General features: G+C 34.2%; 1 protein-coding gene across 1 annotated transcript; it reads right to left on the reverse strand.

Moving 5' to 3' along the window:
- Positions 1-260: 260 nt before the first annotated feature.
- On the reverse strand, positions 261-23,938 carry LOC128994494 (selenoprotein F-like). The gene is made up of 5 exons (XM_054419084.1): positions 23,709-23,938; positions 14,478-14,596; positions 13,648-13,763; positions 11,902-12,011; positions 261-460 (listed from the first exon to the last, which is right to left on the reverse strand). Exons 1-5 carry the CDS (start codon positions 23,778-23,780, stop codon positions 356-358), a joined length of 522 nt encoding a protein of 173 aa, XP_054275059.1. The 5' UTR covers positions 23,781-23,938; the 3' UTR covers positions 261-355.
- Between the last annotated feature and the right edge of the window lie 46 nt (positions 23,939-23,984).

A 23,984-nucleotide genomic window follows, 5' to 3' on the forward strand; every position in this document is an offset into this window, starting at 1 on the left:
ATTGCCTTAAGTGTCCCTTGTGTTTTCCTATTAATGTTTATTGTAGGTAGCAGTGGTTTAGTCGTTAATTTTCCAGTGCAGGAACGCCCACCAATATTGTAACACACTTTGTCTATCAAGATGTAGGTTCTTTTGAAAAAGCAGAGCGGGTACGCCGTTCCCACCCCTATACCACTGATGGGCAGCTATTTTAATAGTTAAAACATTATACCAGAGCTAAACTTAATACGTATGAACAATGAACAATGAGCAAGTCACTTTGTATAAGATTTATTTAAATTATAAAAAATTAAATTCAATACGCTAATGTTAGATCACACATGAACTTCTTACAAATATAGTGAGTAAATTTTGATCATACTAGATTTGTGAATAAGTAATCCTCATTTTCTGCTGGTTCTAAATGAGTATTCAGAAACTCTTCAATTGAATCGGTATTCCATCTTTCTATTGCAAGTACCTGAAAAAAAACAGATTATCTAAAGATCAAATCTATTATTTATCAACTACCATTTTATACGATACCTAAGAAACATTTAAAAGGAGAAACAGAATGAATACAAAAAAATTAGATAGAAAAATAATTGAAATTATCTACTTATATGTCATTCAGTTTTAAAAATCTTTGTACAACTAAATCTATAGTTCTACTGGACCGATTTTATTAATTAATCGACTGTTGGAAAGCTTAATTTGTGTAGATTTGCAAATAATTATGAAAGTTTGTTTTTGTTATGATTTATGGTGAAAAATGAAAAAAAGAACATGTTTTCCATAAGAAATACATTGAAAACTGTGTTTTTCACACTTTTTATTTGGGTGCGAATTTCGGCTGCCTTTTTTGAGTATTTCCAAGAAATGCATAGTAGTTATTAGTGGTAAATTTTATTCTCTTTCAGAATATCACACCCACTTTGGTCGATTTCCCCTCCATTTAAATTTATTGGCAATAAGCTAAGTGATTTCCAAATTTAAAGAGGTGAGAAAATACTAAATTAGATATATTTTTGTTAACTTTGTACAATTAAATCTAGACTTCTACCCGACCGATTTTTTTACTTGAAAAGCCTAATTCGTGTAGATTTGCAAATAATTATGAAAGTTTGATTTTACATATTTGAGGTGAAAAAATAAAAATAAACAATATTACATTTAAAACACCTTTTTTCCAAATTTATATTTGTAGCCAACTTTAGGCCGCCTTTATTAAGTATTTTTAAGAAACACATAATAGTAATTTGTAGGAAATTTTACTCTCTATCAGAATATCACCTTCCCCTTAGGTCAATTTCCTCACCATTTCAAAGTTATTTACAAAAACGTAAGGAACCTCTCAATTTATAGTGGTGAGAAAATACTGATTAAAGATGTTGTTGTTAAACTTTGTACAAATAAATCTACAGTGCTACTGAACCGATTTGATTAATTAATAGGTCATTGAAAAGCCTAAGATTTGCAAACAATTATGAAAGTTTGATTTTTTTAACATTTAATAGGTGAACCCCGGTAAAGTCGACAGTTACTATTGAGGTTGCAAGCAAGATAGTTTGACTACAAATTGATGATAAATAACTCCATTTTTTTTATAATTTGGTTGCGTGATTTGGCAGTGTGCTTTAGGTACGTCCGATCTTAAAAATCAATAATTAAAATGGAAGCTGGTATTTCACTGATGGTTCTTAGGTCAAAACAAATAGAATAACATAATTAGAATTGAGTAAATATATTTAAAACTAAATTGCATGTCCTTGATATAATCAAATTTCTTTAACTTAACTGATTAAAACTATCAATATCTCAAGTGAAAGCCTTTGAAGTATTTTAAGACCAAGACATATAAAATAACTTAAATAAAAATAGAGTTAAATATCATTAAATGCAGAAGTACTAAAACGATTATAATTATTGTTGATTCCTGATTCAGCAGTGTGCTTCTAAAAGGATTAGTAAGATCGGAATCTTAATAATCAATCGCTCAAATGAAAGCTGGTTTAGACCAAAAAATATAGGGTAACTGCTGAAATACATCTTTAATTGAAGTAAAAAAGAAAAAAAAGAAAATTTATATTTTTTTTTCAGTAATACGTTAGATAAATTAATGATGATGCTTGATGACAAATATGTGCTTGCATAGCTTTATTTTAAGACCAAAATTATGAATTTTGGGAGGGGAGAAGAGCCAAACAAAGTCGAAAAAAACCAAATTTAACTCCTATAAGAAATTTACAGGGACACATTTTGTGCATAACTCAAAATATATGTCAAAATGAATGCCGATGCATGATGGCAAATCTGTGGTGCGTCCATACCTTTAGTTTAAGGCCAAAATTTTAAAAATTGGTCGGGAGAAGAGCTAACCCGACTCGGAAATGAAAAACCAATAATTTTTATAGATGGCAATACAGTAGAGTCACGCAAACTCGGCAATCGATAACCCGGCAGTCTGGATAACTCTGCCATCACCTGGCTCAGAAAATTAGTGATTTTTTTAGTCCGAGTTAAATACGAACTCAAGCCAGCTCAAGTCAAATCATTCGCAACTCGTACCAAGGATTTGTTGTACCATATCTGATGACTTAATACTCAAATCAAATCAAAACATCTTTATTTTCCTTACATGTAGGCCTATATATAAATAAATACTTTTCCTACAGTTACCTAACAATGTACATGTTCTCTCACTGATTTGAGAAAGCAAAGTGGCCAATTCGCTCATCAGTGAGACAATGTTAACATTGTCTCACTCTAATTACTTTGTCTCACTCCAGATTTGTAACGTGAAGGCACGAAATAGTGAGCGCGTAACATCCAGGCAACGTCGTATGCGCGCGAAATACGTTGGCAGCACTGGCTGTATATCAGCTGGTCAGCTGTTGTACTGTTCTATTTGTCACTTCACATTAAATGTTATATTGAAAGTTTACTTCTGTGTAAAAATAGGTTATGTTTCTTCGCCAATTTATTTGTTTTATGGTAACTGTAGGAAAAGTATAATGTGCAACTCGAGTTCAAAGTACAATTGCCTCACTCGAGAAACCATTCCTCACTCGCCTACGGCTCGTGAGTAAGGATTTCTCTCGAGTGAGTCAATTGCTCACTTTTCTCACTAGTTGCACAAATAACTATTTCCTAACTTGTAATATAAATATAAATAAAAAAGGTGGTTAAAAAGCTTAAAAATTGTACTGTTCTTATTTTTTACCCTAGTTCCCAATAACCCGGCATTTCACAAACTCGGCACCCTTCCAGTCCACATTAAGCCGAGTTTGCGGGACTCTACTGTAATTGGTTTACCAGTAAGCATAATCATACGAAACATGTGTTAATAATTTAACAGCTTATTGTTATATTGTTATTTAATTGATTTTTCATTGATTAAATGTTGTTGTTAACAATTTGCATTTGTGTTTAAGAAAGTGTGTTCCTTATGTTAAGTGTGTGATTCTAATGTTATGTGCCTAATATGTACCATTGGCATTAATATTAGTGAGTAGAGTGGTGTATGGATTTCATAACCATTATTTTACTAGAGACCATTGTATTTAACCACAACGGCCTCTGTTGCTAGTTACTATATAAATATACTTTTTGCCATATTGCTCCAAAAACAGCTGTTTTTATGAAATGAATGAAATGAAATGAAATGAAAAAGTGCTTTTATTTACAAATTAGTGAACAAAAATAACTTCTTAGCACTAACAACTATGGACAAAAGTAGCCCGTCTGATGCGGCTGGCGTACCTGGTTAGCACTTGTACAAAACTGATTAATAATAACAATTTAATGAAACTAATAAATAATAATAAAAAGATTTTAAAAGTAATGACATTTGGGAAAATGATTCTCACAGATTAAATTCTTGAATTAACCCCCATCTTTTAGACCAAGCATCTTTTAAATAATTGCTTAAGACCCGCCAATCCCACCCATTCAATATCTCTATATATTGTTCCTGTGTCAAAATTGGACAGCCAAAATAAAATTTCCTTATTGACTTAAAAATGGGACACACAGATAAAAAATGAAAAACATCTTCTTTCTCTTGTAAATTACAAAGAGTGCACAAATGATAATTGTCTATAAGCCATGGTTTGAAGTTGAGGTTGATAAGCTCAGCTCTTGCCTTGATCGCCCAGGACATCACAGTTATGTCATATCTGTCATTGAGGTATGTCTTATCTTTTAGGTCGAAGTTAATAGATAAGAGTTGTTGGTGATACAGAGACGTGCGCGCTTGACCCTCGCAATCACTTTTCCATGCTGCCCTTTCCCCTTCCACTACACTATCAGCTGTGATTGTAGAACAGGGATGCCAACCTCGTCTACGTCGAAATTTATTTCCCTGCCATGCTTGTTTCCCAGACGCTTCCAATGTTTACACCAGTAAATATTCTTGTTTACTATTTGTCTGGCTAATTTAAAAGGTAAACGACTTTCAGACATTGATAACACGTTTAATAGATAGTTAATATTTAACACGCTTGAATAAAAGTATATCTTATTTGTTAATGATTCAATATAAATTAAATAATTTGGCGTGTTTTTCGGAAGATGAAATAATCTCTTGATGAAAAACTTATTAACAGACTCCACAGAATCGCTGTCAATGAAACCCCACACTTGCGCGCCGTAACAAATAATTGATCGTATGACAGAGTTAAAACACAATTGTTTGGCACTGAGTGGGACTTCGTTGCTATTTATAAGATTTCCCCAAATCGAATTAATAGCTAATTTAGACACTTTTTCTTTTGCTTTAAAATGTTTTATCCAAGATAATGAGGGAGTTAAAGTAATACCAAGGTAAGTATATTCATTCACCACTTCAATACGCTCGCCTCTGTACCACCAACGATCAGCAGACCCCAGTTTGCCTCCTTTACGAAACACCATAACTTTGGATTTACTTAGATTTACACGAAGATTCCAACGTGCACAATAATCATCTAATCGATTGATCATATGCTGGAGGACAGTAGCTGTTGGAGAAATTAAAATTATATCATCAGCATACATTAAAATATTCACTTTGACTCCCTCAAACAAAACTCCTCCACCAATCTCCTCCGGCATGTCGTTAATAAATAAATTGAACAAACTTGGGCTACACACACATCCTTGCCTCAGACCTATCGTTGTATTAAAACTATCTGTAACACCTGCTCGATTCCAGACAGAGGCACTTGTACCGTTGTAATATTGTTTTATAATATTCAAAAACTTTGTTGACACACCTAAAGATGAAAGTTTGTACATTAATGATTGTCTATCTACAGTGTCAAAAGCGGCGCTAAAATCTACAAAAAAACAGTATAACTTTTCTTGTTTATAAAATTGCAAATGTGCCATGCATGTTAAACTAAAAATATTATCAATTGTTGAATAGTTTTTCCTGAAACCAGCCTGAAACTCAGTAAGAATACCTTCGTCATTGGCCCATTTAACTAACCTATTATTTATTAAACATGAAAATATTTTACCGATGCAATCAATAAAAGATAGGCCTCTATAATTTGTAACTAAATTTATATCACCTTTTTTGTGTAAAGGAAAAACAATAGATCGCTTAAAAGATTCCGGTACTTCTTCTTTTGAATATATGTTATTATATAGAGCAAGCAATATTTGAAGAAAGGGCAATGGAGCATTTTTGTAAAATTCATACGGAATTCTGTCCAGACCGGGCGCTTTCCCCTTTTTTACTTTATTTAGCACTTCCAGCAATTCATACATCTCAAAATCCCGATCTAATCTATTGTCTAAAATCAGAGGTTCAGCATAATATATCTCCGCTGCTAAAAGCGGGGGGTTCAACAGTTTTAAAATAGTTATGCCATTCTACGGGAGAAATATTTCCCACCCGCTTATCTGATTTGATTTTAAAACTGTTTATCGCATTCCAACACTTTTTGGGATCGGTCGCTCTTATCAGTGTGTCAACAAGGTTGTTTCGATAAGCCATTTTTTTACTAAAACACAATTGTTTATATCTTTTATTTTCTTTTAAATACTTGACTTTTATTTCTGGTTGATTAAATTTCCTGAATAAATTTAATAATTTAAAAATCTTCTTACGGAGCCTACCACACTCAAAATCAAACCATGGCTGCTTAGAAAAATAATTTGAAAATTTCTTAGAGGACGGTTTTAAATGGGCTGATTCTGTGATTAATCTGGTGATTTGATTTACATCTTCTTGAATGCAGTCCACAAATTGAAAATTAGAAAGCCTTTGACTAATCTTGTCACAATACGAATCATTATCTTTACTGGTCCAATTTAACTTTGGTAACAACGGGAGTATTTTTACATCTATATTATTAACGTCTGCCATCCCTGCGACTGGTAAATATACATTTATTGTAATTTCTATCGGCAAATGGTCAGAGCCTGGAAAGCTTAAAACTTTAAAATCCTCTATCAAATGCAAGCAATCTATTGATGCCCCCACTAAATCAATTACTGAATTCCCGTTTTGCCCTAAAAATGTGAAATCACCCTCAGGATCACCCACTGAACGCCCATTTATAATTATAAACCCAAAATCGTTAAACAGATCCAAAAGTCGCTTCCCTCTATTGGTTGTTATTACATCTTTGGACTGCCGGTAATTATTGAACTTGTCGTTAAATTTAAATATATCTTCCGCAAAATACTGCTCTCTGCCTATACGTCCATTTAGGTCCCCTATAATGACAAGTTTATTAAGATTGTTAGCATTTACAAAATTATCCAACATTGTGAAATCATTATCCCACGAATTATAGTTTAAATACAAAGGCAGAATCAGAACCTCATCCCTAGTAGTCCCTACATTACTAATCTTGATAAGAGAAAATGAATCTATATTTACAAAAACTAAGCTTTCCTTAAGAGATGATTGGTTATTAATTAAATAAATTTGCCCCCCTTTGTTCCTCCCAAAATTAGAATTTCTTACAGCAAAAATAAAAACCATTTTAAAATTTAAAAGATGTTTACAAACAAAATCTTTATCCTGATCTGAAATAAACGTTTCTATTAATATTATGACATCAAAGCTATTAATAAACTCCAAAAATTGAGGGTCACTGACCTTGTTTCTTAAACCACATACATTATATGACACGATTTTACACTGTGATTTTATTCCAGTCCTTGTCGGTGTCCTCTGTCCTGTGGGCAAGACGTGGCGTTCCTACTGGCCTTTACTGTTGACGATCGATGCCTGAGTGTTGGTCGGTGCCTGGGTGTTGGTTGGTGCCTGGGTGTTGGTCGGTGCCTGGGTGTTGGTAGGTGCCTGGGTGTTGGTCAGTGCCTGGGTGTTGGTCGGTGCCTGGGTGTTGGTCGGTGCCTGGGTGTTGGTAGGTGCCTGGGTGTTGGTCAGTGCCTGGGTGTTGGTCGGTGCCTGGGTGTTGGTCGGTGCCTGGGTGTTGGTTGGTGCCTGGGTGTTGGTTGGTGCCTGGGTGTTGGTCGGTGCCTGGGTGTTGGTAGGTGCCTGGGTGTTGGTCAGTGCCTGGGTGTTGGTCGGTGCCTGGGTGTTGGTCGGTGCCTGGGTGTTGGTAGGTGCCTGGGTGTTGGTCAGTGCCTGGGTGTTGGTCGGTGCCTGGGTGTTGGTCGGCGCCTGGGTGTTGGTAGGTGCCTGGGTGTTGGTCGGTGCCTGGGAGTTAACGGAGACTATTTGGGCATACGTCGACGAGTTCCGAGGGCTAAGAGGGCCAGATGCCGTGGCCGTCGTATGGTGCTGGCTGCTGTTGATACTGACAGTATGTTGTCCTCCCAGATCCAATCTCCGCTGACGTCCTGTTCCAGATTCTTTAAGGTTTGCCAGGAACTCTGAAAAGTCATGTTTGCACAACTTAAACAGTCTTTCAGCACCACTCACTTGCCCTGACATTAGTCCACTCTCCTCCCACGTGAACCGGTATCCACCTATCATCACATGATCAAATATAAGTGGCATTCGCATCCATCCCTTCACTCTCTCTACTTCCTCACGCACGGCTGCCAAAAAATCACGCTTTCGTCGCACTTCACTCGGATAGTCCCTATGTACACTGTACCCTGTGCCCTTTAAAGACTTCACCCTAGCCATGATGTATTCTATATCCGCGTCGTACGGGAAGTGTGCGATTATCGCCTTATTGTCTTTGTCAAGGGGATGAGCCCTGTTTATCCACACATCATTAGTGAAACCAAATTTATCGGCCAGGAAGCGTCTGATGTAATGCTTGTAATCTTTGGTTGAAGTTGGTAGGTTAAGTCCTCTAAAAATCAAATTATTCCTCCTAGACCTTCCTTCTAGATCCACGAGCTTATTGAATATTGATTTTTCACTTGCCTTTAGGGCCTTGACCTCCTCCCTGAGAGCTTTATTTTCGTCCTCTAGTTTCATCATCCTGTCCGAAATCTCACAAAAGTCGTCCCTAGTGGCGAAATTAGCCAATTTTGTGTCTAATAGATGACTTATATCTGACATGAGCTTGCTGTGGGATATATCTCCTACCTTTTCATTCACCATTTCGTCTAGTCTGGACCTTGCCGGGGGCGGTGATTCTGGGGAACCCTCTTCTCTGCTACGCTTGTGACGATTGTTGGGCAGTGGAGAGAAGTAAGAGTGAATAGTATTGGTGTCCATAAGCACTAAGAAGTGCAATCAAATCCACAAATACGAAGCACTGTTCACATATAAGTTAGATCCACAGATTTCACACACGAGAACTAACGGGCACTTGTCGCGACGGGCGTATCGTACCACGTGTAACGCGACCGATGTACAAAGATATCTAACGTCCTTTATACCGAGACAACTCTCGTTCGACTGTTGACTAACTCAACTCAAAACTATTAAGATAAGCTAATTATAGTTGCTAACTGATTTAAATCGTAAGACAAACCGGTTAAAATTAGGTATTTAGAAGGACCGAACTGTAGCTTGACCAGTCTGGCTACTCCAGGTTTGCCAACCATGTACATATAATGTGCCATAACCATGTACATACATATAATGTGCAACTCGAGTTCAAAGTACAATTGCCTCACTCGAGAAACCATTCCTCACTCGCCTACGGCTCGTGAGTAAGGATTTCTCTCGAGTGAGTCAATTGCTCACTTTTCTCACTAGTTGCACAAATAACTATTTCCTAACTTGTAATATAAATATAAATAAAAAAGGTGGTTAAAAAGCTTAAAAATTGTACTGTTCTTATTTTTTACCCTAGTTCCCAATAACCCGGCATTTCACAAACTCGGCACCCTTCCAGTCCACATTAAGCCGAGTTTGCGGGACTCTACTGTAATTGGTTTACCAGTAAGCATAATCATACGAAACATGTGTTAATAATTTAACAGCTTATTGTTATATTGTTATTTAATTGATTTTTCATTGATTAAATGTTGTTGTTAACAATTTGCATTTGTGTTTAAGAAAGTGTGTTCCTTATGTTAAGTGTGTGATTCTAATGTTATGTGCTTAATATGTACCATTGGCATTAATATTAGTGAGTAAAGTGGTGTATATATTTCATAACCATTATTTTACTAGAGACCATTGTATTTAACCACAACGGCCTCTGTTGCTAGTTACTATATAAATATACTTTTTGCCATATTGCTCCAAAAACAGCTGTTTTTAATACATGATGATTGTGGGTCTAAAGTAGCTATTTTACTCCATAGGGAGCTGTCATAAACTTAGTTGCAAACTTTGATTATAAGCAATCGCATGTATTGAAATCACGTATCGACTGATTTAATCAGCTTTAGCTTATTGTTGCATTCTTGTCAATAGTTTGACAAATCGATAGTATAATGTACACTAAAACAATCGTAAAATACAAACTGATTGAGTCGCTTACTTAACAGCTGCTTAATTGAATTAGCAAAATTGAAAACAAGTTAGAAGCGGTTTTGAGAGGTTATCTTTACATGAGTTTCTATTTTCTAACTTAGTTTGTTAAATGATGCTGCAATGTAAAAAATCACATAGGCAAAAAGTGTCTTTTCAACCCTCGACCCCTTGAGCTTGGTTGGAAAAGAGCCACTTTACACCCTAGTGATGAAATATACTATTTTGTCATACTGCAGCAAAAACAGCTGTTTTCAATAAATACGTTGTGGGTTTGTAATATCTCTTTTTCTCCTTAGGGAATCAAATCAGTACATTTTGCTCACTCGTAAACTTTGATTGTAAACAATCGGATGTATAGTAAGTATGTATCGATTGTAACTAATAAATTACAGCTCATTGATACATTTGTGTGGACATTCTACATGTACATTCTAATTTGTTTATGAAGTTGGGGAACCAGTTTATTTCACTTACAGCTCATCAAATTCAAGAACACATATTATTACCAACTGTTTAGTTGTATATTGATCTTATACTAATTTAAGTAAATAACTTCTTGATCAGCATTGTTCGTGCTATTGAATTTACGTAAAGTAAATAAAAGAAACGTCTTATAACATTTAAAACATATATTTACTTACGCTTATACTGTTACTCACAAGACGGTAAATATACAAAAAAGATGGTAAGTGGTGATCGATTTCGATTGGACACTCCAATCATCATCAGACCCAATAATATATGTTTTAACCCTCCTAGTGTTACTTGACGAAAATTCGACAAGCAGCACACTTTGTGTAGTGTTATTTGTCGATTTTTCGACACGCAGACATCGTTTACGGCGAAGGCTCTATGACTGACTGAATCGGATTGAACTGGATCGAGTTAGGTATCGTTCTTTCCGTTATATTCTAAGCTTTCTCTAGAGGTCTGTCTCAGTGCTGTATGTTCTCCGAGCCGATCGTAATTGTAGCAGACAGCTGACGTGCGTGTATTTGTAAACAGCTAGGTTACCCTTGGACCGATGACTGATGTGTTTTATTACGTTTATCATTGTTTTAGTGTTCAAAATCAAAAGTAGTGATATACGTGGTGCATTATAAGAAGATTTAAGTGGTTTTGAAGTGCTGGTTGATGATCCTGAAGAAGTAGGTAGTGATATTGATGTAAATTATCAGCCAGATTCCTAGCTATGGTTAGGCTATGCATTCTTAGCTAAACGCTATGTACTGAAATCTGTTTTTTGCCCATAACTTATTTATTTGCAAATCTACTTCCTTATATTATTATATATTTGTAATCCTCATAAAATTTAGAACAAAGTGGCTATTTTCAAATATTTATAGGCCTATAATTTATACAATTTCATTGAACGCAAACTTATTTTTTTTTCAATTTTTCCAAAATAATTTTTTTTACCTAAAAAAATTTTTTGAAACAAATATTCCTTATGTTTTATGTATGATATTGAAGCCCATGATTTTCCAAACAAAATGGTATATAGAACATTAGAATTAACATTGTTTTAAGCTTCTCAGATCCGGTTTAATAAAACCTTGCAAATGCGCCAAAAATAGGTGGACATTAAGGCCTAAACTATGGACACTTGGAGGGTTAAGTGTTATAAGACGTTTCTTTTATTTACTTTTCACTAATTTAAGTACAAAGAAATTGTCCTAAGTAGGAACTACACTAAGTGGTCTTTTGTTTGGAAGTGTCAACAAAAGTGGAACAATGCAGGTACAAAGAAAGTAAAACAAAACTCCTCATGCTATTGGCATTCATACAAGAAAATTAAAAATGTCTCTTTCTTTCTTGGGGGTTTGTGTGTAAGGTATACAAAGTGTTTGTGTTCAGTGCCTATAAATAGTTGTAATTCAAATTTTCCATCATCAGTTATTGCCTTGTGATTTAAGAAAAGTTTTTTCCTAATTTATAATAATTGTACAATACAAGGATGGTTTAAAATTGGATGGAATTGAGGATTGAAGTATAAAATAATAATAAGAATAGATATCTTAACTAGGAAGCTTCATAGGAACTTGCTGCCTTCATTAACACAATTTCCTTACTTCTTGTACGTTTCCTCCTTTGTCCATCAGTTTGATGATGGGATCGAGCCCACGGACGTAGCGAATGGTCAGATTAGGGAACTTGGCGGGCCGATCACTTTTGACAAAAGCTAAAATAGACAAAAATATGTACTATCAAACTATTAGACAAATATTCACACAAATAAGCTATCCTTAAACTGCACAACAATATCTAGCTATCTCCTCACTGCTGTTTTAATACATGCATTGTGGTGTAAAAGTTGTCTATTTTAATCCTAAGACTGAATACCCCCGCCGCAGCAAAACCTGCTGACTAACAAACGAGTACCTAGGTTTGCTGCCACAGTAGGTAAATGGGAACTAATAAAGTGTTTTTTAGTAAAATATCAATTGCTTAGTACCTATATAAAATAAATAAATTTGCCAAGTTTGATCAAAATATATCCATAAACAAGCAAACTAAAACATTTTACAATATTCTCCATAAGACTAGCATGGGAATTTTTAATTTACAATTTTTTAAATGTTCTCCCTTAATTGTAAAAAAAAAAACACACTTTGATATACTAATTTATTTGTTTTTTAAGCTCTTTAAAAAGGTCTAGAGAGAAATTGGGAAATTATGTGTTCTGAGGGTCAACCTTCAAAACAAATTCATCAAATTTCGGACAAAAATTACTCAAGTTATCGTGTTCATGGACGTGTGTATATATATATTATATATATTATGTATTATATATATATTATGTATATATATTATGAAAACTGTAGTGATTAGGGCTACTTTTTTTAATAATCCATTTGTTTATATATATATATATATATATATACATATATACATATATACAGTAGAGTCCCGTTAGTCCGAAATGGTTGGGACCGGACCCATTTCGGATAAAAAAATTTTTTGTTTTTTTTTTTTGTTTTTTTTTGTCTTAGGACGTTAGGCACGAGCCCGGGATTGGTTTTCACATTACTTAAGGCTAGACCTAGTGGCTGTAGCATTATCACTAATAAAATCCAATTGTGATTTGGCGGGATTGGAACCCGGGACGAAAATGAAAAATGTTAATAACAAAAATGGTGAAATATTTACTAAAATACTCTACAAAAAAAGTCTATCTCGCCCAGCCGCTACAGAATACTTTGACGAGGTATAGCTAACTGTGTTTAAAAGTTTAATAAAAAAAATTTTTTTAATGTTAAAAAAATTTTTTTTAAATATTATCCTAATTTTTTTTAAATAAAAAAAATTAAAATTAAAATATTTTTTTGTTTTGGATTAAGCGGACATTTGGATTACCAAAGTTCTGATTATGGGGACTCCACTGTATATATATATATATATACCCTACAGGGTGTCCCACGTAAGGTGTCTCAAATTGATTACGGAAAACGGCTTAATGTACAAGGATGAAATAAAATTATTTTCCATTAAATCGACCCCAAGGAATAACGTACAAAACTATTTTTAACTTTTTTCCAATACGTAATTTCCCCATTTCCTTAAATGTTTGGATTTAACCTAACCTAAAAAATTGTTGTACAGTGTTGAATTGTTGTTGTGTAGGAATTTAATGACTAATTATTTATATGATTTATAGTACAACTGTAGGAAAAATATAATGTGTAGCCCGAGTGCAAACTGCCTTTGCTGCACTCGAGAAACTTTCCACTCTCGCATACGGCTTGTGCGTAAACATTTCTCTCGTGCGCAGCAAAGTGCCACTTCGCCCACTAGTTACACAAATAACTATTTTCTACCTTGAATTTGTGGGTATGCTCCGAATTTGCATGTGCATACTTCCAGCCGGGCTTTCGCATATCGCTTTATTGACGGAGTGGGCTCGTCTTTGTTACAGCACTCATTGCAGTGATCTCTAAAAAGATTAAATGATTTTTTAAATAATTAACTTAACACTTTACAATAGACATGCATTTAAGTATTTTTTTTTTTTTATAAAATTGCTCACTATTTCAATCATTAATGAAACACTTTTAGTATTCATCCAGTGAAGTTAAAATAGACTGTTTAAAACCGGGTAGTGAGTGACAATTGAGTTAGCCTACTGTAGAAGATTGTGTGAACAAGCTTCATAAACTTACAATTTTTTAATCAGTTATAGGCATCTATCTATCTATCTATATATTAATAGGCAAGCATGTTTCTTTAAAACCTTTTTTCTCAGGTCGTGTGCATCGCAGAGAAAATCTACGCATACTGTTGGAAAGATATTTTCCTGTAGATGTGCAGAATGCCTCTAAAAATTAAAATAGGCTAACAAATAAGCACAAAAAATTAATTTGAAAACTTCAAAAAATTAACATGGAGCATATGGGTTGCCATGATGGTGACGAAATAACAACAAAATGTAAACAGAAAATCAAAACAAATGGAAGAAATTCAAATCACATGTGTTATTTACAGTGTGGGGAGAAAATAGAGAAGTCTGTACATTAATTATTTTTGGTCGAGTTTCGACCACAGGACGACCACTAGTATTAATTAATTTAAATGTTAGCCTACATGAAATAAAAATTAATAGTATTCTAACACACGACAAAACTGCAACCAAAACCAAGACATTACTTACTGAATTATATCGAGGTCAAACTTCTTTAGGCTGTCACATGAAGAACACAGCAAATTTGCTCTATTAAAGCCAAGATTCCAACAGTCATCTACTGAAAATGATGCTACTGCTTCCTGAACCTAAAAATGTGATGTTATTAGTAGCATAACATGTCTAGGCATTGTACAGTAGGCCTATAATTCTTTGGTGTCCACATTCTTTGTTGTGGCATTTGAATAAATTACAAAACTGTTCAAGAGGAAGCAGTTTATCCTTCAAATGCTTCTGGATATACCGGGAATCAAACCCTTCCCTCTCACACTGAATTTATTGCAAGACGCTATCCAATAGTTCAGTTCTTATCTGGCCGCCGATGAGGACGGACGTGTGCTTCCTGTGTCGCTCCGTCTAGCTACCGGGCATCGTCGTGCCGTGTAATTTTGTTATGTAAATATCTTCACAATATTTTATTGTCGGTACATAGTATTTTATTCGTTCTTGTATAATTTGGTATACTATTCAATTTAAATATGCCATCGTGTGACAAGTGCTCCGTGGAAATTGCGAACTCCAAGGAAGTGTTGGTGTGTGTGGACTGTAAATTGAGCTTTCATCCATCTTGTACTCGTGCTGGAGCTGACAATTTTAAAAAGTTTAGTGTACAGCGGAAATCAACGTGGAAGTGCGACACCTGCGTTACTCCCTATTGTGCTGAAGTTGACAACTCTACTCTCGCAGCAATGCTACAAAACATGGACACAAAGATAAGCGATCAAATGTCTAAGGTTAGTGACAATGTTGAAACTGTTAGGGATCAACTGATGGAAGTCAATGATACGATAAAAAATATGCAAGATTCTCTAAACTCTCTAACGGTCGATAGTGTAAAACTAAAGGACGATGTAAAGGCAATTGGGAAAAAACAAGAGGAAAGTGATAAAATTATAAGTACTTTGCAAACGCGTGTGTGTGAATTAGAACAGTATTCTCGGAAAGACAACATCGAGATCGTGGGTGTAACATTCAAAGAAAACAAGAATATATACGCACTTATTGAAGATATCGCCGGACTCATCAACGTCAGATTCTCACGGGCAGGGATTTCAACTGCGCACAGACTTCGAGTGACAAGAGATAGGCCGAACCCATCTATTATAATTAAGTTCGTATGCCGTGACTACAAGCAACTGTGGGTTACGGAGGCTCGTAAACATAGAAACCGTTTGAATATTACCAATCTCTGCAGCACTTGGACATCAAAACCCTTTTATATAAACGATCACCTGACTCTCCACTACAAAGTAATCCTAAGCAGAGCCAGGAAGCTGGTGCGTCACAAGAAAATCGCCCGCGCCTGGACCAGAGATGGCAGAGTGTTCGCAAGACAGTCTGAAGACCCCGGATGTCGCACCACACTCCTCAACACGATGGCTGACCTAGACGCATTGTACAGCGGTGACCTCTCAGAATCCGAGGATAAAGCAAGTGAAAAGTGAACATTATAGTCGTCTATAGAGGTACTGATTTTATGTCACGTTCTATGGCTTTTCCATACATAATGATCAAAGTTAAACCTTAAACGTTTTTTTTTTGTTTTATGTAGTGATAGGGTTTAGTTGGTTTGTAAATTTTGAGAATAATATTAAACACAAAAGCGGGGGTGATGCAATTTGTTTCATTATTATTATTATTTTTTTTTTTTACTGGATACTTAGAATATAACTGTAACCATTACTTAAGTATTAGTATCTATCCTCACCATTAAGTTAGTAAATTTTTGTTACGGTATTGATAATAATGCAATTAGTTTGGAATTAATAAAATTAAGTAGTATATTATTTTTCCCTATAACGATCTAGGCTATTTTGTTGTTAGCAGCATAACGGTATAGGAGTATTTCTAATCTTTTTATTTATTCTAATTATTTTCAAACATTCCTAAATAGGTCTGTTAGTCAGATAAAAAATTTAAAATCAATACAGTAATCTAAGTTCCCTACATTTTTGGATGTTGTGCATTTTTTCCATTTTTTCCATAGCATTCTATATTAGTAGAATATTTAGATATCGCAATCGTCCGCGATTGCGCATACCTCAAATTATCTGATTCCGTATCCGAAATATTTCCTATTTTATGTGATCGATAAGTTTTATCTATGCCATAGAACACTAAAATAAAATAGAATAGAGTAGACTTTCTGTTAGATTTCTTGTTTTTTTTTTTAAATATTTTGCTATCAATGTTTATTTCTAGCTTTATTTTAATCCCTTGTGTGTAGTAATGTATAATGGCTTGGCGCGTGTCAGACAGCTAACATGGACGGAGACGATGACATACTTGGTATTGACAGCTACAGGAACAATGATTGTATGGAGTTTGATACATATAGACAATTTACGGATTTGTTTACCTTAGAACCATCAGAGGGGTTTTTAAAAGTTATTCATTTCAATATTCGCAGTTATAATAAAAATATAGATAGTGTATTAATTCTTCTTGAAGACTTGAAAGTAAAATTTGACTTAATTTTACTTACTGAAGCGTGGTTGGAATGTGGAAACAATTTAACAGATTTGGAGGGATATGATGTGTACTCAACTGAAATACATTGGAACAGAAACGACGGTGTAATTGTGTATTGTAAAACGGAACTTGGAGTAACATCACAACAGATATCAATGGGTGAGGCGACGGGATTACAATTAGACTTTTACACTGATAACAGACACTTTAATGTAGTAGCCATATACCGTAGTCCATCTATGAACTATCATTCATTCGTAACTGATCTAAACAACTACTATAGCAATGTTAATAAACACACTAGAGGTCGTGCGGAACGAGGTGAAGCCTGAGATTTTCGGCGGGAACGGTCTAAAGCGGGGAAATCTATGGTGGGGGTAGGAGACGAGCCGATCGTCGCCTCGCATAGCGACACATCCCCCGCCACACCACTATTCCCCTCCAAGCTTCACCTCTACTTACCTTAGCTTCGTTCCGTACGACCTCTACTTACTTTTATGTTGGTGACATCAATTTATTTATTTATTTATTTATTTATTTATTAAACATCATCACATTACATCAATTCTCTTGACAGGTGATTTGTCACAAAGTCTAATACTAATACTATACTACATTTTAAAATAAAATAGCTTACAAAAGAAATAAAGCATATAATAAGCTACAAACCTATGGGAGAAGCAATATCTTTCAAATATACTCATTTTCCAGATATTCCTCTAACGAGTAAAATGGCCTCTCCAAAAGGAAATTTTTTAAAGATAGTTTAAATTTAGAGAATGAGGCAATGTTTTTAATCCCAGCGGGTAATTTATTGTAAATTTTTGGTCCCATATACTGAGGGGATAAATGAAAGATTTTAAGCCTATGTTGAACTGGTTTTATAATATTTTTGAATCTTGTGTTATGTGGATGAGATTGTTGACAGTCCATGAATGTGTCAAAATCACTTTTAACCATTAATGCCAATTTGTAAATATAAGAGCTAAAAAAAGTTAAAATTTTAAAATTAATAAATAAATCTTTACAATGTGTTCTACGGGAGACTCTGGCCATTAATCTTACAGCTCTTTTTTGGAGAATAAATATTTTTTTGGCCTGGCTTGATGAGCCCCATACAGTAATTCCATAATTCATAATCGATGAAAAATATGCGTGATATACTACTATTTGTGTTTCTAGATTAGTAGTATCCCGAATTATTGTGAGAACAAATGTTGCTGAGCGTAGTCTTTTTGATAGGTTTTTAATGTGTTTTTGCCAATTTAGTTGTGAATCAATTTCTATTCCCAAATAATTTATTGACTGTTGTGAATGAATTGTAGTTAAGTTTGTATTTACAATTATTTCTTGGTTAATATTGGATGCAGAAAACTGAATTAGTTGAGTTTTTGCCACATTCATGGACAGGCCATTTACTGCAAACCAATCCCCAAGGAGTTGAAATTCCTTAGTTATTGAGGCTTGAATGAACTCATTGTTTTGTCCTGTGCATATTAAAGCGGTATCATCTGCGTATTGAAAGGTGGACATCTTAGTAGCATTGCATAGATCATTAACATAAATAATAAATAAACAAGGGCCGAGAATGGAGCCCTGAGGAACTCCATTGGGGTTAATGTTCCACTCTGATTTATAATTTCTCTGCATTTTTTGTAAAATAAGTCTTTGTTTTCGGGTCTTTAAATATGATATGAACCATTTTAATTCAGTATTTTTTATTCCATGCATACTTAATTTTTCTATGAGTATCTCATGATTCACACAGTCAAAAGCCTTGGATAGGTCACATAGCACACCCACAGTCTTCTGCGATCCATCCAAGGCTTCCGCAATGTAGTTAATCATTTTTGTTATGGATTTTTCAGTACCGAGTTCTGGGCGGAAACCAAACTGTGAAGGATTTATTAAATTATTGCTTTCTAAATATTCTGTTAGTTGAATCTTTACAATTTTCTCAAAAATCTTTGAAAAACAAGGCAGAAGGGCGATGGGGCGGTAGTTAGAGGGATCGTTGACATCGCCCTCTTTGAACAGAGGTTTAATCTCAGCCAACTTTAGCTTATCAGGAAAAACCCCCCCCTCAAGGGACTGATTCACTATTTGGCATAATGGATGTTCTATAAATTTAAAAACTCTGATGACAAAATTTAATGACAAAAAGAGGAATTTCATCCCAACCTGAGGACTTAGTGTTACTGAGAGATGTAACAACTTTTCTTAACTCGTCAATTGAAACATTTCTAAATTTAAATGTTAATTTGGAACGTGGATGATTTTCGATTAGTAACTGAGTGGCTTTTAATTTATCTGTTGATTTGTTGGCATACTGAGAAACATTAATAAAAAAGTTATTGAATTTATTTGCTACCAATACTGCACAATTTTGTACATCCCTTTCATGTTTGAATTTAATCTCAACTGGAGTATCAGATATTTGTTTATTAAGTCCTGTTTCATTTTTCACTACTACCCAAGATGCTTTACTTTTATTCTTAGATTTTTTAATAAAATCGTCATTAGCTTTCAGTTTTGCTAATGCAACTACTTTTTTAAAGACCTTTCTGTAGTTTTTGTAATAGATTAAAAACTGAGGGTTACGATTCCATTTTGATTCTTGGTGCAACTTATTTTTATTTTCTGCTGAAATTTTTATTCCTGTTGTTATCCAGTTATTTTTGTTACGTTTATTCTTTGGACGATCTACTGTTTTGGGGAATGCCTCGTTGAATGAATTTAGAAAGTTTGTAAAAAATTTATTGTAATTTGTATCTACATTAAAGGTTTCAAAAGGGTTCCAAATAACATTATTTAGTGTGTTTTCAAAGGTTTGAAAATTTGTTTCTGTAAACTTCCGAGTAAGTTTTTTATTTACACCCTTAAGTCTTGGAGAGGACATTTTCTCAAATGACAAAAGTAAAACTTTGTGGTCTGATGCACCTATGTCTAAAACTAAACTGCTAGTTTTTTTTTGTCTGCAAGTTAGAAATAATATTGTCAATGCAAGTACTTGAAATACTGGTTACCCTAGTTGGAACAAGAACGTTAGGTTTGAATCCAAAACAATCACAAATTTCTAGTAAATTATCAGTACTTACTTTATCGGTAAATAAATCTATATTTGTGTCTGACATTATAAAAACATTTTTTGACATTGCTTCCAAAGCTATTTTGTCTAATAAGATTTCAAACTTTTCTAAAAATATTTTATCTATGTCCCTACCTGGAATTCTGTATACTGAAATGAAAACTGAATTCCAGTCCTTGACTTCAATAAAAGATCCTTCAAAAGAACATTGTTCATTTAAAAATTTTAAGTCATTTCTAATCAATATAGACATTTTACATAGTTGTCAAAATGTTTTTGAAAAAGACTATTACTTAAACATACTTTACAGTGTTGGCTTTGCTGATTACATAAACAAACCGACAAGAGTAACTGAACGATCTGAGACCTGTATTGACCATTTATTTGTAAATCACTTTGATTATTCCGCAATAAGTTCATGCATACTTAAAACAGATGCCAAAATATATGCCAATTTTCCTCAGACAAAGTAGTGAGCCTCCCGCCAACCTCAGACTAGTGATGCATGTTTGTGGAGATCCAGGTGTCTCTACCTGTGGTTGTTTACATTTGGAGAGAGTAGATCATTACAAGTACTTGGGAGTGATATTGGATAGTAGGTTAAGATGGAAACCCCATATTGAATATTTGAAGACAAAACTTAGGAAATTAATTTATGTTTTTAGAAACGTACGCGAAATTCTTAACGTTAATGAAATAAAAATGTTATACTATGCATTTGTCCAATCAGTACTTCAATATGGAATTATAGTATGGGGAGGAGCTAGTAGTAATATTTTAAAGCCACTGTTTGTCATACAAAAACTAATTATTAAAATAAATTTTCAATTCAACAGGCGTTTCCCTACAAATTTATTATTCAAAAACACTCAATTACTTTCGGTGTGTCAACTTTTTATCAAAACTTTACTTGTATATACCTATTTAGCGTATACACCAAACAATATTTAGCGTACAGATAACAGATATCAGTAACTGCAACTCCAATCACTCGACTACCTTTTACTTAGCATTAACTGTTCCTGTAGCTGTCTCATAGCTTAATTGTAATTTAATTGTAATTTTGATTAATTTAGTTTTAATTTTAAAGAATATTTCTATTTGTAATAGAGCTCGTCCCGGGCACAGGTCTTTTACGGCCTATGCGGGACTATTGTTCGTATTTTGTATATGTATATGTTGTAAATAATTTCTGGAAATAAAACAGATTTTGATTTGATTTGATTTGACAATATATAGACCGGTGTTGCCGCTTTCATTTCCTAACAAGTCCCTCAACTAGTGATTGCCAACTCACTTCTCAACTGTTAGATTTCCAAAATACCAAATCATGTTGAAGGGTTAGAGTAGGAAATTTTCATTGTTTTATGAGGTTACAGGTTTTATTCGATCTAGCTGCTGTACCCATGCTTTGCAACAGGGAAAACTAAAATAAATAAAAGTGTTGCCATCTGTTGGTAAACCTTGTAACTTTTTAATGCTATTGAACATAATAGAACCCAACTTGTTGGTTTAGGCTATTTGAAACAGCTGTCAATGATAGGCCTATTCTTTTTAAATAGTCTTTCAAAAACCCTGACATAGGTACCTTTAAGACAGTCCCAGGGATAAGCCCTGAAAGTTATCACAAAATTGATGGTGTATAATTGTATAAACCTATTTCATGAAATTCTACATGTATGTACCAAGTATCATGGCCATTGGTCCAGCATTGTCTAAGTTTATCACTACAAAACATACGTACAAATATAAGTTAGTACCAACTGTTATGAGAATGACTTAATAAACCAAAAGTATGACTTTTATTCATTCAAAATTACAACCATGTTTTAGTTAAAAACAAATACAATGTTTACAAACAAATCAAATAAAAAACATTATCAGGTGATAATGTTCACATCTCCATATTCTCCCCACTAGCGTCTCATTTTCCTCGTCAGAAACTGATGAGAACCTTTTCTGTGAAGGAGTCCCCTCACACAATACGCTACATCCCCTCACACAATCCCCCGATTGTGGGACAGCCCCTCACGTCGATTTAAGAAAACTTTAAACTTATTTTATAGTTTTTTTTAATATTTATATATGTGTCCGTCAAAGCGATAACTTGAGCAAAAATCATCCGATTTTGATGAAATTTGGTACAAAGGTGTAAACCTACGTTTATTCAAACGAGTTCGCGAACCAGCATGATCGGACTATGGGATCAGGGGTTTATGGGGGTTTTATGGGGCAAAAATTGGTAATTCCCGTTTTTGACCCTAAAAACTTAAAATTTAGCATTTTCTTTCCAAACCATTTTGAAGAGCTTAAAAATCAAATAATTAAGTATATTGAATTTTATGCGTCTAATGGTTACAGAAAAAATTCCAAAAAACTGTAAATTTAAAATTGCCATGTTATTCTTATGGAGAATAAGTAAACTTGTAGTTTGCTTGTTTATGATCATATTTTGATCAATTTTGGAAAATGTATTCATTTCATACTAAACTATTAGGCCTAACATTTTACAAAAGAAACATCTTTTTACCCTCCCTGTTGCAGCAAACCTAAGTACTCGTTAAACTAATGTTATTTAAATAGGGAATAAATCTGATATTTTTAAGGAGACATTTTAGTATAAACCCAATCAGGCAAAAGGAAATTCGTTTAGTCTGCAGGTTTGCTGCGGCGGGGGTAAGTTAGACCTATTTGATTTTGCTTTATGCCTCTTGTCAAAAACAAATGATACAGCTTGCTGATACGTGCATAATCTGAAATCCCTTCCGATAAGAAATGGTTTCTATTTTCTAAGGGCTTCATCAATGGCAACGGCTTCTTTTTCAACAGCCCTAGATTTGTTTGGAGTCCGTGATAAAAAGGAATTGGCCAATTATCTTGACTTAAAGTTGCTGCCACGGCTATGTCAGATGTGTCAGTCTCCACTACCAGTGGCTCCACTGCTCTTTGTACTGTACGTCAACTACATAAACTCGACCTTGACCAACTGTAAACATCACATGTAGGCTACGCTGAGGAGTTACAAATCTATGACCATTTTACTGCAAACAACGAAAATGACTGTGTCAGAAGGATCAATGAAGATATCAACCGAATAGTTACTTAACTTACACTGAGAATCATGGACTGAGACTAAATCAGTTCGGACCATAAATTCTGCTTTGAATGTCATTTCTTGTTTACTGCTTAACTTACATCTTTTGTTAGAATTTTTGGCATTTATAACTTAATTTTATGAACAGAATTTAATCTTAATTCGTTTTATTCATTATCAGCAAGTTTGGTTGGTTAGGTTAGGCTATGACAGTAACTGCCGGACGCCTAATCCACGTCCGGTTACCGGACTCGTATCCTCTGCGTTTTTTATTTTTATTGATGGAGTATTCTTCAATGATTTGGGTACAGTTTCTTAACTGGGCTATGCTAATATCGATTGAAACTACTATCGAATTGAAAATATTGATTAATAATCGATATTTTTAAATATATTTATTATCAAATTAAACTATCATAACCTAACCTATACAACCAAACTTGCTGATGGTGAAAAAATCGCACGACTAATCGAATCGAATCGATAGTTTCAATCGATATTAGCATAGCCCAGTTAAGAAACTGTACCCAATGATTTTTTAACTTACCAAGAAGCCGCTTAATACAATTCCACACAACTGTAGCAGGAGAATTGATTTATTTGTATATCCTAGTGTCATGATTCTGTCAGATTATCCAACTCTCGTTGAACAATAATCTTTAACTCTAAAATAAAAACAGTCTAATCCTATCCTAGTTTGTTCGTCTGTCTCCAGTATTTATTTCCTATTGAATAACGGAGCTTCTCGTTCCTTCCTTAACATGAATAATCTAAAGTGATAATCAGAAACTAGGCCTATTCAAAACTCAAAATTGTTAAAATG

Source organism: Macrosteles quadrilineatus, unplaced genomic scaffold, assembly GCF_028750875.1.
Source record: "Macrosteles quadrilineatus isolate MER2022 unplaced genomic scaffold, UCM_ALF_1.0 Scaffold_5__1_contigs__length_97177068, whole genome shotgun sequence".
NCBI lineage: Eukaryota > Metazoa > Arthropoda > Insecta > Hemiptera > Cicadellidae > Macrosteles > Macrosteles quadrilineatus.

What these genes read in the sequence shown, in the direction of transcription:
- LOC128994494 (XM_054419084.1), bottom strand. Translation starts at nt 23,780, where the DNA reads ATGACACTAGGATATACAAATAAATCAATTCTCCTGCTACAGTTGTGT. An exon ending in TTTGACCTCGATATAATTCA is followed by an intron (nt 13,764 to 14,477) that starts GTAAGTAATGTC and finishes TAATCTTTTTAG; the next exon opens with AGATCACTGCAATGAGTGCT. An exon ending in AGCATACCCACAAATTCAAG is followed by an intron (nt 12,012 to 13,647) that starts GTAGAAAATAGT and finishes TGTCTATTTTAG; the next exon opens with CTTTTGTCAAAAGTGATCGG.